General features: G+C 39.5%; 1 protein-coding gene, 1 long non-coding RNA gene and 2 pseudogenes across 4 annotated transcripts in view; 1 reads left to right on the top strand and 3 right to left on the bottom strand.

Moving 5' to 3' along the window:
* LOC309628314 overlaps positions 1–20,702 on the bottom strand; it is an 882,984-nt gene that overhangs the window by 42,199 nt on the left and 820,083 nt on the right. The gene's annotated exons all lie outside the window — the stretch shown is intronic.
* LOC309628480 (estradiol 17-beta-dehydrogenase 11-like) overlaps positions 1–20,702 on the bottom strand; it is a gene marked incomplete at its 5' end in the record, with an annotated part of 29,345 nt that overhangs the window by 7,651 nt on the left and 992 nt on the right. The window contains 1 exon segment of the mRNA XM_082391589.1: positions 2,082–2,198. Within this exon segment, the coding sequence (XP_082247715.1) occupies positions 2,082–2,198 (117 nt within the window).
* On the top strand, positions 2,129–4,981 carry LOC309628268 (protein enabled homolog pseudogene; annotated as a pseudogene). The gene has a single exon. The product of its transcript is annotated as a protein enabled homolog pseudogene (transcript).
* The window catches only part of LOC309628306 (tripartite motif-containing protein 60 pseudogene), a 33,151-nt pseudogene continuing 24,002 nt past the window's right edge, over positions 11,554–20,702 (bottom strand). The window contains exon 2 of the transcript XR_014249455.1: positions 11,554–18,794. The product of XR_014249455.1 is annotated as a tripartite motif-containing protein 60 pseudogene (transcript). The remainder of the gene's footprint in view (positions 18,795–20,702) is intronic.

Genomic DNA, 20,702 nt, shown 5'->3' with positions numbered 1-20,702 from the left:
TGTCCATGAGCTCTTCAAAGTGCGAGGATATAGTGATGAAAACCAGGCAAAGTTCCTTCCCTCAGAGAGTTACCTTCTAAAGGACTCTGATCACTGAGGGCTCACATAATGTGACAAGTCAAATGTGAAACACTTCACAGGTTTTAATTCACTTATTCACCAAGAAGATCCTTGAGCTTTACTACCTAAACCTTTAAGGTAGTTTCAACCATAGTTCCTAGAAGAAGGGGCTAAAAAGCCTGACACAAGCCACTTAATGCTTTTGATCTCTTGAATTTTTTTTTAAGGCTCTAGGTCAGTAGTTCTCAAAGTATGATCTTTGAACCAAATGCCTGTGACAGTTGCTTGTTAAAATAGAGATTCCTGGATCCCAATTCAAACATCCTATATTAAAATCTCTAGAGGTGAGATTTTTCTATTTTTTAAATTGACTTCCCGAGTGATCCATGTCGGGGAAGCCTGACTTTAGAGACAGGCAGGAGGAGGCTTTTTTTTTCTTTTCCTGACCAAAGGCACCTCTTCACTTTCCCCTGACCAGACTCACTGCCACACAGCCTTCCCAGAAAAGTAATGGGGTAATGTGCTATGATGAGACAGTCTTTAAACCAGCAGCTTCCAATCTTGGCTGTACATTAGAATCACCTAGAAGGTTGTATTCCTCAGAGACCAGGCTACAGACCGTTTAGATCAGACCATTTAGATCAGGATCTTGGGAGCAGGTATCAGGCGTTAGCATTTTTTAAAATCCCAGGTGAATTCTAATGGGCACCAAAGTTGAGAGCTACTGCTCCCAAGAAATGTTTCTCAAATTTGAATATGCATACAGTCAGTCACCTGTGGGTCATATTAACATGCAAATTCTGATTCAAGAGATCAGGAGGCTCTGCATTTCCAACAAACTCCCAGGTGATGCTGATGCTGCTGGTCCATGGACCACATATGAAGTAGCAAGGCTCAAGGGTCTCCAAAATTATAAAAGATTATTTAGCAATTCCTATGCTTCAGTATAATTTTGCACAAAGTAAGAGCTCAGTGATTATCTGTTGTATATTTAAATGAATATCTAAAACCTGACTATGGTCTCCTCCAAAATCATTGTCCCATAATTCCATTATGTAATAATGCTTAAAAACTATCCCCCTTTGGGCTTCCCTGGTGGCGCAGTGGTTGAGAATCTGCCTGCCAATGCAGGGGACACGGGTTCGAGCCCTGGTCTGGGAAGATCCCACATGCCACAGAGCGTCTGGGCCCGTGAGCCACAATTACTGAGCCTGCGCGTCTGGAGCCTGTGCTCCGCAACAGGAGAGGCCGCGATAGTGAGAGGCCCGCGCACCGCGATGAGGAGTGGCCCCCACTTGCCACAACTAGAGAAAGCCCTCGCACAGAAACGAAGACCCAACACAGCCAAAATTAATTAATTAATATTAAAAAAAACAAAAAACAAAAAAACTATCCTCCTTCATATGCATTCATTTATAAGACAGGACTTCCAGAATTATACAAATTTCTTTCTTCAAAAAAAAAACCACAAAAAACTTAAAAAACATGGAAATTATTCAGTTCCTTTACCCAACTGCTATACCAATCTTGCTTGAATGATTAACAAATGTGTTGGTTTTTTTTTTTAAAATTAATTAATTAATTAATTAATTTATGGCTGTGTTGGGTCTTCGTTTCTGTGCGAGGGCTCTCTCCAGTTGTGGCAAGCGGGGGCCACTCTTCATCGCGGTGCGCGGGCCTCTCACTATTGTGGCCTCTCTTGTTGCGGAGCACAGGCTCCAGACGCGCAGGCTCAGTAGTTGTGGCTCACGGGCCCAGCTGCTCCGCGGCATGTGGGATCTTCCCAGGCCGGGGCTCGAACCGGTGTCCCCTGCATTAGCAGGCAGACTCTCAACCACTGCGCCACCAGGGAAGCCCAACAAATGTGGTTTTAAAAATGGATGGATTCTTTAAGCCTATTATTTTTGTTAATTTAATTACATTTAATTGTACTTTTATCAAATGCCTGGTTTTAAATCTGAGTAAAAACATGTAATAGATAACCTTTATTTATAATGCTGACAAACATCACTGTGGCTTACCTTTCCACCACTGTTAAAAAGCTTATAGAAGATGGAATAAAGATCGTTTTCTGCTCAGTCAGGATCCCATCTATCAGCTTGTTTACCACTGCCTCAGGTTCCAGTGTGGGTCCCAAACTGAAATCAGAAGCAGTCTTCAGAAACAAAACATTTCAATGACGTTTTAGCTTTGGTTTGGTGCTGTGAGTAAGTTAAGTTACCATACAAACCATAACATAACTGACTTGTAGCATCTAGCCCAACACAGATGCTCAAAAATGATAGCTGTTTTAGCATTAATAATAACAAAAACAGGAGGAGTTTTTCAAGATGGTGGAGTGGAAGGACCTTGAGCTTACTTCCTCTCATGAACACACCAAAATCACAAGTAACATCTGAACAACCATCGATAAAAAAGACTGGAACCTACAAAGATCTTCTACATCTAAAGGCATAAAGAAGAAAGCACAATGAGACGTGAACAGAGTATCTGTCAGGCAAGAGCTGCTGTGATGGTTTACGATGATGCCAATATAAAGTGGGTGCCAGCTGGTGGTTCAATCAGGTTCAGCAGAGTTCATATATATCATCATACAGGCAACAACACATTCAGAGTGGTGGGTGGGAAGATTCAGGACCATCAGGTCGTGATAAATTGTGCCATTCCTAAAGGGTTGCTAGACAGGTGTATGGTCTCAACTTTGGCAGCAAAGAAGATGCCAATGTCTTCACAAGTGCCATGATGCATGCCTTAGAAGTGCTGAATTCACAGGAAACAGGGCCAATATTGCCCAGACAAAATTCACAACTACCTGCCCAAGTTCAGAATGGCCCTTCACAAGAAGAATTGGAAATTCAAAGAAGGCAACTACAAGAACAGCAACGACAAAAGGAGCTGGAGCAGGAAAGGCTGGAGAGAGAAAGGATGGAAAGGGAGAGATTGGAGAGGGAGAGGTTATAAAGGGAAAGGCTGGAGAGGGAGCGACTAGAACAGGAGCAGCTGGAGAGAGAGAGACAAGAAAGGGAATGTCAGGATCATCTGGAGCGGGAGAGACAAGAGCGGGAGAGGCTGGAGAAACTGGACCGGGAAAGGCAAGAAAGAGAGTGGCAAGAGCAGCTAGAAAGGGAGCAGCTGGAATGGGAGCGAGAGCGAAGAATGGCAAATGCTGCTGCCCCTGCCTCTGTGGAGGCTCCTCTAAACTCTGTGCTGGGAGACTCCTCTGCTTCTAAGCCAGGCTCGCAGGCAGCCTTTCAGCTGGCCGAGACTCCAGCCCAATAGGGCATTGTCTTGGGACCACCTGCACCTCCACCCCCTTCTCCACTCCCACCAGGTCCTGCCCAGGCATCAGCCGCGCTCCCTCCTTCCCCACGGCCCCCTCCACCCCCTCCACTTCCGTCCTCAGGGCCCCTGCCTCCGCCTCCTCCACCACCTCTTCCTAATCAGGTACCCCCTCCTCCCCCACCCCCACCTGCTCCTCCTTCCCTCCCTGCATCTGGATTGTTTTTTGGATCCATGTCTGAAGACCATGGCCCTTTAACTGGACTTGCAGCTGCAATTGCTGGAGCAAAACTTAGGAAAGTGTCACGGATGGAGGATGCCTCCTTCCCAAGCAGAGGGAATACCACTGGTGTGAATTCGGCCTCATCTAAAACAGATACGGGTGGTGGAAATGGACCCCTTCCATTAGAGGGTAGTGGTTTAATGGAAGAAATGAGTGCTCTGCTGGCCAGGAGGAGAAGAATTGCTAAAAAAGGGATCAACAATAGAAACAGAACAAAAAGAGGACAAAAATGAAGATTCAGAGCCTGTAACTTCTAAGACCTCTTCAACAAGTACACCTGAACCGACAAGAAAACCTTGGGAAAGAACAAATACAATGAGTGGCAGCAAGTCACCTGTTATTTCCAGATGGGATTCTCCAAGGTAAAATCAGGTTGTTTTTGACAATAGGTCCTATGATTCATTACACAAACCAAAATCTGTGCCCTTGTCACAGCCCAGTGCCAACGGAGTCCAGATGGAGGGACTGGACTCTGACAGACTGAAGCAGGACATTTTAGATGAAATGAGAAAAGAATTAACTAAGCTGAAAGCAGAGCTCTTTGATGCAATCAGGCAGGAACTGAGCAAGTCAAATACTGCATAGAGAATCAAACTAAGGAGAGATAGGACTTTAATCTGGAGAAAGGAAAAAAAAAAAACCTACAAAGAAGAACGGTGTTAACAACAACAAAACCCTTACATTTTGTGAGCTGTAAGAAGAAAACAGAGACAAACAGTCGGAAGGAGGGAAAAACCAGCATACTTTGAAAGACTTCAGGCATTACTGCCCTGGTGATAAGCTGTTTCCCTCCCAGTTTGCTGCTTTTTTCTGACCTTTACAACAGGATGGAAGAGAGTCGTATAGGAGTTCCTGTATCAGTTATGCAGAAAATACTGAATCCGTCAGGCAAGATCACCGTGCATTGAAATATTTTCATGTCAAGAGAAAATCGCACATTTTCCACAATCCATTGCCCAAATAAAGAGGAGAAAGGCTTGAGAAGTTTTTTTCAGAGAATGGTGATGAGGAAGTTAGCAAGTTATGCTATTGTATTGTAAATGTTTCTCTCAGGTTTGTCTTCCTATCATATTTGATATTCCATGAATAATTGAGTTCAGCCCTATGTAGGTTAAGATCATAAAATGTGGAACAAATGGAATTGTATGTGCTTTCAAAGGGTGATATTTATAAGAAAGTGTCCTAAAAATGATTTGTTCAGAGTGAGGAATTTTAGAATGATAGGAAGTCTCTCGAGTTTAGCTTTCATGAAATTTTGTAGATTCAAACATAAAATTTGTCCAGAATTTAAAGATTTAGATGCCTTCCTAAATTGTTACAATGCTTTACCAAATCTGTGACGCCTACATAACACAAATCAGTGGTCAAATGTAAAACAGCATATTGCAGATTTACGTAGGTTTTCAACCTTTTTTAGATTTATGCATGTGGACATTTTCATAATGTAATTACAACCACCACAAAATTAGCTTTTTAAATTGCAGATGGTAATGCATGTCAAACTAATATGTAGTGGCCTTTTCAAGGCCTAGTCCCAGGGAAAACATTTTGTAGAGTATAGGGGAGCAGGAGGAAGGGAAGGAATAATTTTTTATTCAAAGTTAATTTCTGCACTATCTTCGTTCTCAGTTACCTGCATGAATAATAATGAGGAATATTTTGTGACTTTTATTGGTAAATATGTTAACAGCACCAAGTACTTAATCTTTTACATGTCTTCAGCTATTTGTATTTTAACTTGAGTAAGTTCAGTGGTCTGAAACATGATTCTGAGCTTCACATGAATTACATCTTACTGTGGAACTCAAAAGTTCCATCCCTGAATTTGGCAGTTGTTATTACCTAGGCGCCCTGCAGTTATACAGGTGTTCAGGTACACGTTCCTGACTACAAAGCTGCTTTTGAATCTTGTTTTGTTGAAATACTAGAAAAGTAACAATGATGGCAGCAATTAAGGTCACAGAAGTCATTAGATAAAGGGAAAACAACAAGGGGGGGTCCCACATAATTTTCTTTTAATAAATAAAGTGAGACTTAGGTGGTGGGAAGAAGGAACTAGATACTCTACTTACCACCGTGTGTGTGTGCATGCGTGCATGTTTGTGCGGGCACTCACGTGTGTGTATGTTATCCACTCCCTTTTCTTTGAAACTTCTAAGATTAAAATAGGGGAGAAATCCTGTATGTTGAGATGATAGAATTTTTTGAAATTTTAGGAAATCAAAATTCTCCAGGCTCTCCATCTTGATTTATGCTTGAGTTATGTGCCATATTTGCTTTGAAACCTTTGATTATCAGTAGTTTTACTAAAATTTTGAAGAAATAATCCACTTTCATCTGCTTTCTAGATTTCTTAATCTAAGTTCATAAGACAGAACTTGTTGATAGCATAGTTAGAATTCTAAATGCTGCAAGTTTGCAGCCATTACCACTTCAAAGAGGTTTGAATGAGGGAATTTTTTTCCCTTGTTAAAATAGTTCCTGTTTCTGTAGGAACTTCATTTTTAGATCTGTGATGGATGAGCTCTCATAATTCAAGTATACAGTTCTTTCTATCAACTATTCATTGTCATCCAATAGTGAAGACATTAAAGATGCAGGCAAGCTTATGAAGTACTACTTTCTAAAAGAAATAGGAGGCATTTTCATCTTTATTATTGTACTTTTGGTTAGGCAAACACTTTGATGATACAAATGTTTATGTCCCCCATAAATCTGGTCAGAAATCACTTTTGATTTTGTTGATTAAGTTAAACAGTCTATAGTAGGATAGAGTACTGGGTACAAGTGGTCCAAAATAAGGTAAAAGACTATGGTAAAAATGTTGGATCTTAAAAAAGAAACTGGTTTATGCACTAAACGTTTTGTGCCTTGGTCTAATATTAACATGATGTCTGTGTAAAATGACAAAAAGAACCAGTGTTGAGTCACGTTTTATTTCCTGTCGTTCTGCATTATCCCAGATTGCTAAATGTGTTCTTTCCAAGAAGTTTGATTGAATTACTGTATACATTTACTGTCCTATGTGACAGTTTTGTCATTGTTAGAGATTTCAGTAATTAAAATGGGAAACAGAAGCTTAGGTTATTTTCCTTATCGAAATTATATTCCTTGGAGCCACAATATTATGATGGTTTTCGTGCTCTTGTACATTGGATGTCTTAAACTGAGTGCAGTTTAGGGGATCCTTTCTAATTACAGGAAGGTACTTATTTCCTTCAACACTGTGATCTGACCTGTGACAAATCTGTACTATACACTATGTAAATGGCTAACAAGTCAACTGCAAACCAACTGAATGTACAAATCTTAGTGCTGGTGCTGAAATCTCTTCAGAATAGTCATCATGATCTCAAAGTTTGTCTCAAAATTTGCAAGCATCAAGTGTCAATCAAAACTGAAGATGAAACACTAATGAATGTTGAATTCTCCTGCTTTAGGTGTACTTCCTTATTAGAATTTTTGGTTCTATGCTATTTTTACCGTACTGTTTCATTTAAATTTCCTACATACTAAATAACTTCGTTTGTGCGATTGAAATAAAATTGCAGTATATATAAAAAAAAACAAAAACAAAACCATTTATTTAGTGCTTATCATGTACTGCACACTGTGTTAAACAATCTACATAAGTTATCTCACTAAAGTTTTCCAACAACCCTATGAAGGAGATACTATAGTCCCTATTTTGCAAATGAGAACTATAGGAGTAACTAGAACTCGAAAATAATTTAGCTAGATTAGGACTGACAAATTTCACTTTTAAATCTCTAGAAGTCTTGGGAAAGAAGTCAGATGCCATTATACAAGTTTTATTATCCTAATAAGACTATTTAATGAACAATTTCTAGGGTATCAGAGGAATTAAAATATAGAAATATGCTCAGCTCTAAGTCCTTGATCTCTGTATGTAACCCTTATATTTATTAGGTCTTGATTTAATTTTCAGCTTTCTTACTTAGTTCCATGTTACATCTTTACTGTGTAATCATCCTGGTATATGTACTACTGAGTAGCAAGTAGTCCCTAAAAAGTGGCCTCTGTTATCTGGGTGTTAGAATAAGGACACTTAGGACGGAGTTGCACAAGAGTTGGTCCTGAGTTTTTAGCATTTTTAAAAAAAATAAATTTATTTTATTTATTTACTTTTGACTGCGTTGGGTCCTTGTTGCTGCACGCGGGCCTTTCTCCAGTTGCGGTGAGTGGGGGCCACTCTTTATTACGGAGCACGGGCCCCAGGCACGCGAGCCTCAGCGGTTGTGGCTCGCCGACTCTAGAGCGCAGGCTCAGCAGCCGTGGTGCACGGGCTCAGCTGCTCCGCGGCATGTGGGATCTTCCCGGAGCAGGGCTCGAACCCGTGTCCCCTGCATTGGCAGGTGGACTCTTAACCACCGCGCCACCAGGGAAGTCCCTAACATTTTTTTAATGACTTAGAAAAAGTATACATAATCAAATTTATTCATGAAATTTGCTAATGTCACCAAACTGGGTGACTAACATTTTGGGGAGGCAGATTTTAAATGTGTGCCACTAGTTGAGAGAAGTGAGGCAAAAAAAATTGGATGAGATTTTTTTTTTTTAAAGATTTTATTGATTGATTGATTGATTGATTGATTGATTGCTATGTTGGGTCTTCGTTTCTGTGCTAGGGCTTTCTCTAGTTGCGGCAAGCGGGGGCCACTCTTCATTGCGGTGCGCAGGCCTCTCACTATTGTGGCCTCTCTTGTTGCGGAGCACAGGCTCCAGACGCGCAGGTTCAGTAGTTGTGGCTCACGGGCCTAGTTGCTCCACGGCATGTGGGATCTTCCAGGACCAGGGCTCGAACCCTCGTCCCCTGCATTAGCAGGCAGACTCTCAACCACTGCGCCACCAGGGAAGCCCAAGGATGAGATTCTTTAGGAACAAATACAGAATAGTTCATTTAGAAAGAAGAACATGTAGTAAAGTAAAACTGGGACAATTGGAAAGTGTAGTATTGTACTTAAAAGTGAGCATGATAATTGGATACATGAAGGAGAGCAGAGCTTAAAACATACATGATATAATCTTTCATTCTCAGCATAGGTCAGTCATTTATTAGAACACTGTGTTCACCCCAGCACCCCGACGCAACAGTATTACATATGAAAAGCTTGGAGATGTCACTGCAGAGGAAATATAATAATGAAAGCGATGGCTTTTGGCTCAATAGAGGCAAAAATGAAAGGCAATGGAAACTTGAAGAAGACTAAGCAGTCCTTTAGCCTGTGGGATAAGAAGGTAACGGGTGCTGAGGAGGATGACTCTAGAAGTTGAAGGATGCTGTGCCTTGAAAAGTGTTCAGAGGGAAATTCACTTTCAAGCATATCGCTACCAGACTTCAATATTCCCAAGCTCCATCAAAGTTCACAAACACCTGTGTAAACAGTATAGCATACTATCTCATGCACACTGTGGCCTTGCTAACCTACGAATCAGATGGCGTTGCATTTACTGAACTTAGTTACTTGATCTCTTTACCTAAGGTCTTAGCCTCTGTCAGAAGAATTTTCATTAAACTTAAAGGCTGTCCAATATCATGATATTAAAAAGACCAAGAGAAAAGTCTTCCAGAAAAAATTCAATTTCTTGGCAGACTAAAATCTTAATCATTAAAATATCAGTACGTGGAAATATTTTATTCCCTGATAGTCTAATTTTAACAAGAGTTGCAAATCCTATTAAATAAATGTAGGTAACGGATTTTGTAGAAACTATCCAAAATCACTTCAGGCCAATCTGCTGGGGTTGAGAAGAAAAATCCATGTAGGATCATAAGAATACTTAGGGAGAAAGAGTACTTTCAGGTAGAAGAACTGTTTGATTATCTATTTTACCACTTAAGTAGCTGAATAATTTTGGGGATGACATCTCTACTCTTTAAAGCTCAGGTTTTTTGTTTTTATGTTTAATCTGAAAAATGGAGATAATGCAGTGGTATGCTGGTAAATGTGTAACAACTGGCTCTCCTGGGGACAGAATTACCAGTTTTGTAGCATTTTCCAGTTTCTATGGTATAAATACTCCCACCAAAATAGCCAATTTCAAGCTACCAACATGGTGTCACTGAATGAATATAAGCCAGCTTTAGCACTCTGTGGGTAACATGATGGTTAAATGGGAAATGTACATATAAGTACTTATACAGTTACACTATACAAATGTTACTTGTCACCTTCTTATATAACATCTTTTACGGTACTAGCCAATGAAAACTAATATCTTTCTGTAGCACACACACAAAAGCTAAATTTTTAGAGAAAATAAATTTTGTTATGTATATTACATATAGGAGAGTAGACGTTTTAAAAGGATGAATCAGAACATACAATTATTGTTAATCTAATAAATCCAGATTATGCTGCATTATTTATACGCTAACAGAAAAGAAAAAAATAACTTATTTAAGGGAAAAGCACTTAATTAAAAATTGTTCATATATCTAATAATGGAGCCTCAAAATAGATGAAGTAAAAAATAACCTAATTGAAGGGAGATATGGACAGTTTAAAAGTAAGAGTTGGAGACATTAATCCCACTTTCAACAATGGATTGAACAGCTAGACAGAAGATCAGCAAGGAAATATAAAACTTGAACAACAGTATAAATCAACCGGACCTAAGAGCATCTATAGAACACTTAATCCAACAACAGTAGAATATGTATTCTTCTTAAGGGCACAAGAAACATTCTCCAGGACAGATCATATAATAGGCCACAAAACAAATCTCATTAAATTTAAAAATATTGAAATCATAAAAAGTATGTTCTTTGACCACAGTGGGATGAAATTAGAAATCAATAAAAGTACACACCAATGTTCACTGCAGCATTATTTACAATAGCCAAGATATGGAAGTAATCTAAGTGTCCATCAATAGATGAGGGGATAAAGAAAATGTGGTATATATATACAACAGAATATTACTCAGCCCTTAAAAAAAATCTTGCTATTTGCAACAGCATGAATGGATCTAGAGAATATTATGCTAAGTGAAATAAGTCAGACAAAGAAAGACAAATCCCATATTATTTCACTTATATGTGGAATCTAAAAACCAAAACAAACAAATAAACAAAATAAAATGAAAACAGACTCATAGACACAGAGAACAAATAAATGGTTGCCAGAGGGGAGGGGGAAGGAGTGGGGACAAAAATAGGTGCACTGGACAAATCTCTAGTTATAAAATAAATAAGACACACTGATGTAATACACAGCATAAGGAATATGATCAATAATATTGTAATAACTTTGTATAGGGACAAATGGTTACTAGACTTATCATGATGATCATTTCATAATGTATGTAAATGTCAAATCACAATATAGTACACCTGAAACTAACATAATATTGTTCATCAGCTATATTTCAGTTAAAAAAAGAAATTAAGGACTTCCCTGGTGGCGCAGTGGTTAAGAATCCGCCTGCCAATGCAGGGGACATGGGTTCGAACCCTGGTCCGGGAAGATCCCACGTGCTGCGGAGCAACTAAGCCCGTGCGCCACAACTATTAAGCCTGCACTCTAGAGCCTACGAGCCACAACTACTGAGCCTGTGTGCCACAACTACTGAAGCCCACGTGCCTAGAGCCTGTGCTCTGCAACAAAGAAAAGCCACTGTAATGAGAAGCCCACGCACCGCAAGTAAGAGTAGCATCCACTCGCCACAACTAGAGAAAGCCTGTGTGCAGCAACAAAGACCCAACCCTGCCAAAAATAAATAAATAAATTTATTTTAAAAAATTATGTTAAAAAAATAAAGCTAGAAGGGACTTCCTTGGTGGCGCAGTGGTTACGAATCCACCTGCCAATGGAGGGGACATGGGTTCAAGCCCTGGGCCAGGAAGATCCCACATGCTGCGGAGCAACTAAACCCATGTGCCACAACTACTGAACCCATGTGCCACAACTACTGAAGCCCGCACGCCCAGACTCCATGCTCCACAGCAAGAGAAGCCACCGCAATGAGAAGCCCACGCACTGCAATGAAGAGTAGCCCCCGTTTGCAGCAACTAGAGAAAGCCTGCATGCAGCAACAAAGACCCAAAGCAGCCATAAATAAATAAATAAATAAATTAATTAATTAATTAATTAATTAAAAAAATAAAATAAAGCTAGGAATAATGAGGCTTTTGGGGTCAGGGACCTAGGTAAGAATTCTAGTCTGCAGCTCTGGGACTGTGTGACCTTGGGCAATTTTCTTAATTTCTCCAAGTTTCAGTTTCTTTCTCCATAAAATGAGCATAGTAAAACTTATCTTGCAGATTGTTATAAGGATTAGAGCTGAGGTAGGCAAACTATGGTGTGGGTCCAAATCTAGACCTCTTGTTTTAAAGATTAGAGGTAGTTTATGTTAGGTATCCTAGTAGGGTACCTGTTATCTAGTAGGCTTTCAATAAATGCTTTTAATAAGATGATTTCTTGATATCCAAGTTTATTTAACAAAAATAACTCTTAGCTGTCAAAAAAATTACTTGGAACACCTGATTATACTTAATTCCAATAAACTCATTATATTATTATGCTGCATTATAACACTTACAGTAAACCAGTTTCTTTGCAGTACGTTAGATGTGTAAATATAACCAATGAACTACATCTTTGAGGTGCTTTAAAAGAGAATTTAAGTTTCCAATATTAATATAATACAAATTATTTTGAATTGGTCATCTAGAGGTTGTTTCCTTTTTCCTTGAAGGCTATCCCTCTGCATAAAAAGGAAAGTTTAGTCTGAATCTCAGTTCTGCCAATTTAAGTCAAATTACTTTATTTCTCTAAGCAAAGTATTGTTGTGAGGTTTAAGAAAATTACAGATTTTATATAGGGTCCAAAATATAAACTAAGTAAGAATTTTTCTGTTCTCTAATTAAAACTAAGTTTCTATATTAAAACTAACTTCACCTTTGGCATCCACTCTAATATCAGCTTATCTTCAAAGGGGTTCGTGTGGCAGGACAAGCCCCAGACCCTTCCTTAGCCAGGTTATATTCCTGTGACTAGGCTAGAATCAGGCCAACTTCTATTTATACTTCCCCTTCCCACCCTTCACAGCAAGTGTCCCAATGATTTTTTAATTGCACTAGTAGAGCTTTGCCAGGAGAGGGCACCCTTGCCCACATGAAGGTTAGCTTTGTGCTGGATTCTTCTGGGGGCAAGGGTAAAAAATTCAATTATAATTAAAAAATATATTCAATATAATGTGTGTTTTTAACTGCTGAAAGACAGTCTGAGTGAAAAACTTGACTAAAATATATTAATTTAGTGTCTAAATATTGGCAAATTTTATCCTTGGGGATGGTACTCTCCTCCTCCTTAGATAACATCTTTCAGTTTCAGTGAACTCTTTTTAAAATTAATTAACTAATTAAATAATTCTTATTGAGATACAACTGACATATCATATGATATGTTTAAGGTATACAACCAGTTGATTTGATACATTTATATATTGCAATATGATTGCCACCTTAGCATTAGCTAACACCTCTATCACATTACATGGTTATTTCTGTTTTGTGATGGGAACAATTAAGATCTATCTTCTTGGAGGACCTTCAAGATGGCGGAGGAATAAGACGTGGAGATCACCTTCCTCCCCACCAATATATCAAAAATACATCTACATGTGGGACAGTTCCTACAGAACACCTACTGAATGCTGGCAGAAGACCTCAGACTTCCCAAAAGTCAAGATACTCCCCATGTACCTAGGGTAGGGCAAAAGAAAAAAGAAAAACCAGAGACAAAAGAATAGGGACAGGACCTAAACCTCTGGGAGGGAGCTGTGAAGGAGGAAAAGTTTCCACACACTAGGCAGCCCCTTCACTGGTGGAGACGGGGGGTGGGCGGGTGGGAAGCTTTGGAGCCTCGGAGGAGAGCACAGCAACAGGGGTGCAGAGGGCAAAGTGGAGAGATTCCTTCACAGAGGATCGGTGCCAACCAGCACTCACCAGCCTGAGAGGCTTGTCTGCTCACCTGCCAGGGTGGGTAGGGGCTGGGAGCTGAGGCTCTGGCTTCAGAGGTCAGATCCCAGGGAGAGGACTGGGGTTGGCTGTGTGAACACAGCCTGAAGGGGGCTAGTGCGCCACAGCTAGCCGGGAGGGAGTCTGGGAAAAAGTCTGGACCTGTCTAAGAGGCAAGAGACCATTGTTTCAGGTTGCGTGAGGAGAGGGGATTCAGAGCACCACCTAAACAAGCTCCAGGGAAGGGTGTGAGCCGCGGCTATGAGCACGAACACAAGAGATGGGCATGAAACGTTAAGGCTGCTGCTGCAGTCACCAAGAAGCCTGTGTGTGAGCACAGGTCACTATCCACACCTCCCCTCCCAGAGCCTGTGCAGCCTGCCACTGCCAGGGTCCTGTGATCCAGCGACAACTTCCCTGGGAGAACAAATGGCATGCCTCAGGCTGTTGCAGTGTCACGCTGGCTTCTGCCGCCGCAGGCTCACCCCACATTCTGTACCCCTCCTTCCCCCGCCCCGGCCTGAGTGAGCCAGAGCCCCCTAATCAGCCGCTCCTTTAACCACGTCCTGTCTGGGCGAAGAACAGACGCCAGAGGGTGACTTACACACAGAGGCGGGGCCAAATCCAAAGCTGAACCCCAGGAGCTGCGCGAACAAACAATAGAAAGGGAAATTTCTCTGCAGCCTATAGAGCAGCGGATTAAATACCCACAATCAACTTGATGTATGCTGCATCTGTGGAATACCTGAACAATGAATCATCCCAAAATTGAGGTGGTAGACTTTTGGGAGCAACTGTAGACTTGGGGTTTGCTGTATGTGACTGACTAGTTTCTGATTTTTATGTGTATCTTAGTATAGTTTTTAGCACCTGTTATCATTGTTGGATTTGTTTATTGGTTTGGTTGCTCTCTTCTTTTATTTTTATTTTTTTACTTTTTAAAGTTTTTTATTTTAATAATATTTAAAAATTTTTTTATCTTAATAACGTTATTTATTTATTTATTTATTTTTTCTTCTTTCTTTTATTTCTCCCTTCTGAGCCATGTGGCTGACAGGCCTGAGCCTCTGAAGTGGGACAGCCGAGTTCAGGACATTTGACCACCAGAGACCTTCCAGCCCCATGTAATATCAATCGGCGAGAGCTCTCCCAGAGACCTCCATCTCAATGCTAAGACCAAGCTCCACTCAATGACCAGCAAGCTTCAGGGCTGGACACCCCATGTCAAACAACTAGCAAGACAGGAACACAACCCCACCCATTAGCAGAGAGGCTGCCTAAAATCATAAGAAGTTCACAGACACCCCAAAACACACCAACGGACATGGTCCTACCCACCAGAAAGACAAATCTAGCCTCAGGCACCAGTCCCCTCCACAAGGAAGCCTACACAACCCACTGAACCAACCTTAGCCACTGGGGGCAGACACTAAAAACAACGGGAATTACGAACCTGCAGCTTGCAAAAAGGAGACCCCAAACACAGTAAGTTAAGCAAAATGGGAAGACAGAGAAACACACAGCAGATGAAGGAGCAAGGTTAAAACCCACCAGACCAAACAAATGAAGAGGAAATAGGCAGGCTACCTGAAAAAGAATTCAGAGTAATGATAGTAAAGATGATCCAAAATCTTGGAAATAGAATGGAAAAAATACAAGAAACATTTAACAAGGACCTAGAAGAACTAAAGAGCAAACAAAAAATGATGAACAATAAAACAAATGGGATGAAAAATTCTCCAAAAGGAATCAATAGCAGAGTAACTGAGGCAGAAGAACAGAGAAGTGACCTGGAATATAAAATAGTGGAAATAACTACCACAGAGCATATTAAAGAAAAAAGAATGAAAAGAATTGAGGACAGTCTTAGAGACCTCTGGGACAACATTAAACGCACCAACATTTGAATTATAGGGGTCCCAGAGGAAGAAGAGAAAAAGAAAGGGACTGAGAAAATATTTGAAGAGATTATAGTTGAAAACTTCCCTAATATGGGAAAGGAAATAGTCAATCAATTCCAGGAAGTGCAGAGAGTCCCATACAGGATAAATCCAAAGAGAAACATGCCAAGACACATATTAATCAAACTATCAAAAATTAAATACAAAGAAAAAATACTAAAAGCAGCAAGGGAAAAACAACAAAGAACATACAAGGGAATCCCCATAAGGTTAATAGCTGATCTTTCAGCAGAAACTCTGCAAGCCAGAAGGGAGTGGCATAAAGTGATGAAAGGGAAAAACCTACAACCAAGATTACTCTACCTAGGAAGGATCTCATTCAGATTCGACGGAGAAATTAAAACCTTTACAGACAAGCAAAAGCTAAGAGAATTCAGCACCACAAACAAGCTTTACAACAAATGCTAAAGGAACTTTTCTAGGCAGGAAACACAAGAGAAGGAAAAGACCTACAATAACAAACCCAAAACAATTAAGAAAATGGGAATAGAAACATACATATTGATAACTACCTTAAATGTAAATGGATTAAATGCTCCAACCAAAAAACATAGACTGGTAGAATGGATACAAAAACAAGACCTTTATATATGCTGTCTACAAGAGACCCACTTCAGACCTAGGGACACATACAGACTGAAAGTGAGGATGGAAAAAGATATTCCATGCAAATGGAAATCAAAAGAAAGCTGGAGTAGCAATTCTTGTATCAGACAAAATAGACTTTAAAAGAATGTTACAAGAGACAAGGAAGGACACTACATAATGACCAAGGAATCAGTCCAAGAAGAAGATATAACAATTGTAAACTGCACCCAACATAGGAGCACCTCAATACATAAGACAAATGCTAACAGCCATAAAAGGGGACCTTGACAGTAACACAATCATAGTAGGGGACTTTAACACCCCACTTTCACCAATGGACAGATCATCCAAAATGAAAATAAATAAGGAAACACAAGCTTTAAATGATACATTAAACAAGATGGACTTAATTGATATTTATAGGACATTCCATCCAAGAACAACAGAATACACTTTTTCTCAAGTGCTCGTGGAACATTCTCCAGGATAGATCATATCTTGGGTCACAAATCAAGCCTTGGTAAATTTAAGAAAATTGAAATCATATCAAGTATCTTTTCCGACCACAACGCTATCAGACTAGATATCAATTACAGGAAAAAATCTGTAAAAGAAAATACAAACACATGGACGCTAAACAATACACTACTTAATAACCAAGACTTCACTGAAGAAATCAAAGAGGAAATTAAAAATTACCTAGAAACAAATGACAATGAAAACATGAAGGCCCAAAACGTATGGGATGCAGCAAAAGCAGTTCTAAGAGGGAAGTTTATAGCAACACAATCCTACCTCAAGAAACAAGAAACATCTCAAATAAACAAGCTAAACTTACACCTAAAGCAATTAGAGAAAGAAAGAAAAAAAAACCCCCAAAGTCAGCAGAGGAAAGAAATCATAAAGATCAGATCAGAAATAAATGAAAAAGAAATGAAGGACACAGGACTTCCCTGGTGGCCTAGTGGTTAAGAATCCACCTGCCAAGGCTGGGGACATGGGTTTGAGCCCTGGTCTGGGAATATACCACATGCCGCGGAGTAACTAAGCCCATGCGCCACAACTACTGAGCCTGCGCTCTACAGCCCACAAGCCACAACTACTGAGCCCGTGTGCCACAACTACTGAAACCTGCGCATCTAGAGCCCATGCTCTGCAACAAGAGAAGCCAACACAATGAGAAGCCCACGTACCGCAACAAAGAGTAGCCCCTGCTTGCCACAACTAGAGAAAGCCAGCGCACAGCAACGAAGACCCAACGCCGTCAAAAATAAATAAATAAATAAATAACTTTATAAATAAATAAATAAAAAGGAGATGGGTCTGTTAAAAGAAAAAGAAATGAAGGGCACAATAGCAAAGATCTATAAAACTAGAAGCTGGTTCTTTGAGAAGATAAACAAATTGAATAATCATTAGCCAGACTCATCAAGAAAAAAAGGGAAAAGACTCACATCAACAGAATTAGAAATGAAAAAGGAGAAGTAACAACTGACACTGCAGAAATACAAAGGATCATAAGAGATTACTACAAGCAACTATATGCCAATAAAATGGACAACCTGGAAGAAATGGACAAGTTCTTAGAAAAGCACAACCTTCTGAGACTGAACTAGGAAGAAATAGAAAATATAAACAGACCAATCATAAGCACTGAAATTGAAACTGTCATTAAAAATCTTCCAACAAACTAAAGCCCAGGACCAGATGGCTTCACAGGAGAATTCTATCAAACATTTAGAGAAGAGCTAACACCTATCCTTCTCAAACTCTTCCAAAATATAGCAGAGGGAGGAACGCTCCCAAACTCATTCTACAAGGCCACCATCACCCTGATACCAAAACCAGACAAAGATGTCACCAAAAAAAACCACTGCAGGCGAATATCTCTGATGAACATAGATGCAAAAATCCTCAACAAAATACTAGCAAACAGAATCCAGCAGCCCATTAAAAGGATCATACACCATGATCAAGTGGGGTTTATCCCAGGAAAGCAAGCAGTCTTCAGTATATGCTAATCGATCAATGTGATACACTATATTAACAAATTGAAGGATAAAAACCATATGATAATCTCAATAGATGCAGAAAAAGCTATTGACAAAATTCAACACCCATTTATGATAAAAACTCTCCAGAAAGTAGGCATAGAGGGAACTTACCTCAATATAATAAAGCCCATATATGACAAACCCACAGCCAACATCATTATCAATGGTGAAAAACTGAAACCATTTCCTCTAAGATCAGAAACAAGACAAGGTTGCCCACTCTATTATTCAACATAGTTTTGGAAGTTTTAGCCACAGCAATCAGAGAAGAAAAAGAAGTAAAAGGAATCCAAATCAGAAAAGAAGTAAAACTGTCACTGTTTGCAGATGACATGATACTATACATAGAGAATCCTAAATATGCTACCAGAAAACTACTAGAGCTAATCAATGAATTTGGTAAAGTAGCAGGATACAAAAGTAATGCACAGAAATCTCTTGCATTCCTATACACTAATGATGAAAAATCTGAAAGAGAAATTAAGGAAACACTCCCATTTACCACTGCAACAAAAAGAATAAAATACCTAGGAATAAACCTACCTAAGGAGACAAAAGACCTGTATGCAGAAAACTATGAGACACTGATGAAAGAAATTAAAGACAATCCAAACAGATGGAGAGATATACCATACTCTTGGATTGGGAGAATCAACATTGTGAAAATGACTATACTACCCAAAGCAATCTACAGATTCAATGCAATCCCTATCAAACTACCAATGGCATTTTTCACAGAAGTAGAACAAAAAATTTCACAATTTGTATGGAAACACAAAAGACTCCGAATAGCCAAAGCAATCTTGAGAAAGAAAAACGGAGGTGGAGGAATCAGGCTCCCTGACTTCAGACTATACTACAAAGTTACAGTAATCAAGACAGCAGGGTACTGGCACAAAAACAAATATACATCAGTGGAACAGGATAGAAAGCCCAGAGATAAACCCATGCACATATGGTTACCTTACCTTTGATAAAGGAGGCAAGAGTATAGAATGGAGAAAAGACAGCTTCTTCAATAAGTGGTGCTGGAAAAACTGGACAGCTACATGTAGAAGAATGAAATTAGAACACTCCTTAACAGCATACATAAAAATAAACTCAAAATGGATTAAAGACCTAAATGTAGGGTCAGACACTATAAAACTCTTAGAGGAAAACATAGGCAGAACACTCTATGACATAAATCACAGCAAGATCCTTTTTGACCCACCTCCTACAGAAATGGAAATAAAAACAAAAATAAACAAATGGGACCTAATGAAACTTAAAAGCTTTTGCACAGCAAAGGAAACCATAAATAAGACGAAAGGACAACCTTCAGAATGGGAGAAAATATTTGCAAATGAAGCAACTCAGAAAGGACTAATCTCTAAAATATACAAGCAGCTCATGCAGCTCAATATCAAAAAAAAAAAACAACCCAATCAAAAAATGGGCAGAAGACCTAAATAGACATTTCTCCAAAGAAGATATACAGATGGCCAACAAATGCATGAAAGGATGCTCAACATCACTAATCATTAGAGAAATACAAATCAAAACTACAATGAGGTATCACCTCACACTGGTCAGAATGGCCATCATCAAAAAATATACAAACAATAAATGCTGGAGAGGGTGTGGAGAAGAGGGAACCCTCTTGCACTGTTGGTGGGAATGTACATTGATAAAGCCACTATGGAGAACAGTATGGAGGTTCCTTAAAAAACTAAACATAGAACTACCATACGACCCAGCAATCCCACTACTGGGCATATACCTGAGAAAACCATAATTCAAAAAGAGTCAGGTACCACAAGGTTCATTGCAGCACTATTTACAATAGCTAGGACATGGAAGCAACCTAAGTGTCCATAGACAGATGAATGGATAAAGGAGATATGCCACACACATACAATGGAATATTTCTCAGCCATAAAAAGAAACAAAATTGAGTTATCTGTAGTGAGGTGGATGGACCTAGAGTCTGTCATACAGAGTGAAGTCAGAAAGAGAAAAACAAATACCATATGCTAACACATATATATAGACTCTAAAAAAAAAATGGTTCTGATGAACCTAGGCACAGGACAGGAATAAAGACGCAGACATAGAGGACGGACTTGAGGACACGGGGAGGGGGAAGGGTAAGCTGGGACAAAGTGAGAGAGTGGCATTGACATATATACACTACCAAATGTAAAATAGATAGCTAGTGGGAAGCAGCTGCATAGCACAGGGAGATCAGCTCGGTGCTTTGTGACCACCTAAAGGGGTGGGAGAGGGAGGGTGGGAGGGGATATGGGGATATATGTATACGTATAGCTGATTCACTTTGTTATACAGCAGAAACTAACACAACCTTGTAAAGCAATTATACTCCAACTACAGCAGAAACTAACACAACCTTGTAAAGCAATTATACTCCAACAAAGATGTTAAAAAAGAAAAAGATCTATCTTCTTAGCAACTTTGAACTTTTAAATACAGTATTGTTATCTATAATCATA

This window comes from Balaenoptera borealis (assembly GCF_965194805.1).
Source record: "Balaenoptera borealis genome assembly, chromosome: 4".
Classification (NCBI taxonomy): domain Eukaryota; kingdom Metazoa; phylum Chordata; class Mammalia; order Artiodactyla; family Balaenopteridae; genus Balaenoptera; species Balaenoptera borealis.
Note: the sequence above shows the minus strand (reverse complement) of the source record. Positions and strands in the feature narration are given on the sequence as shown.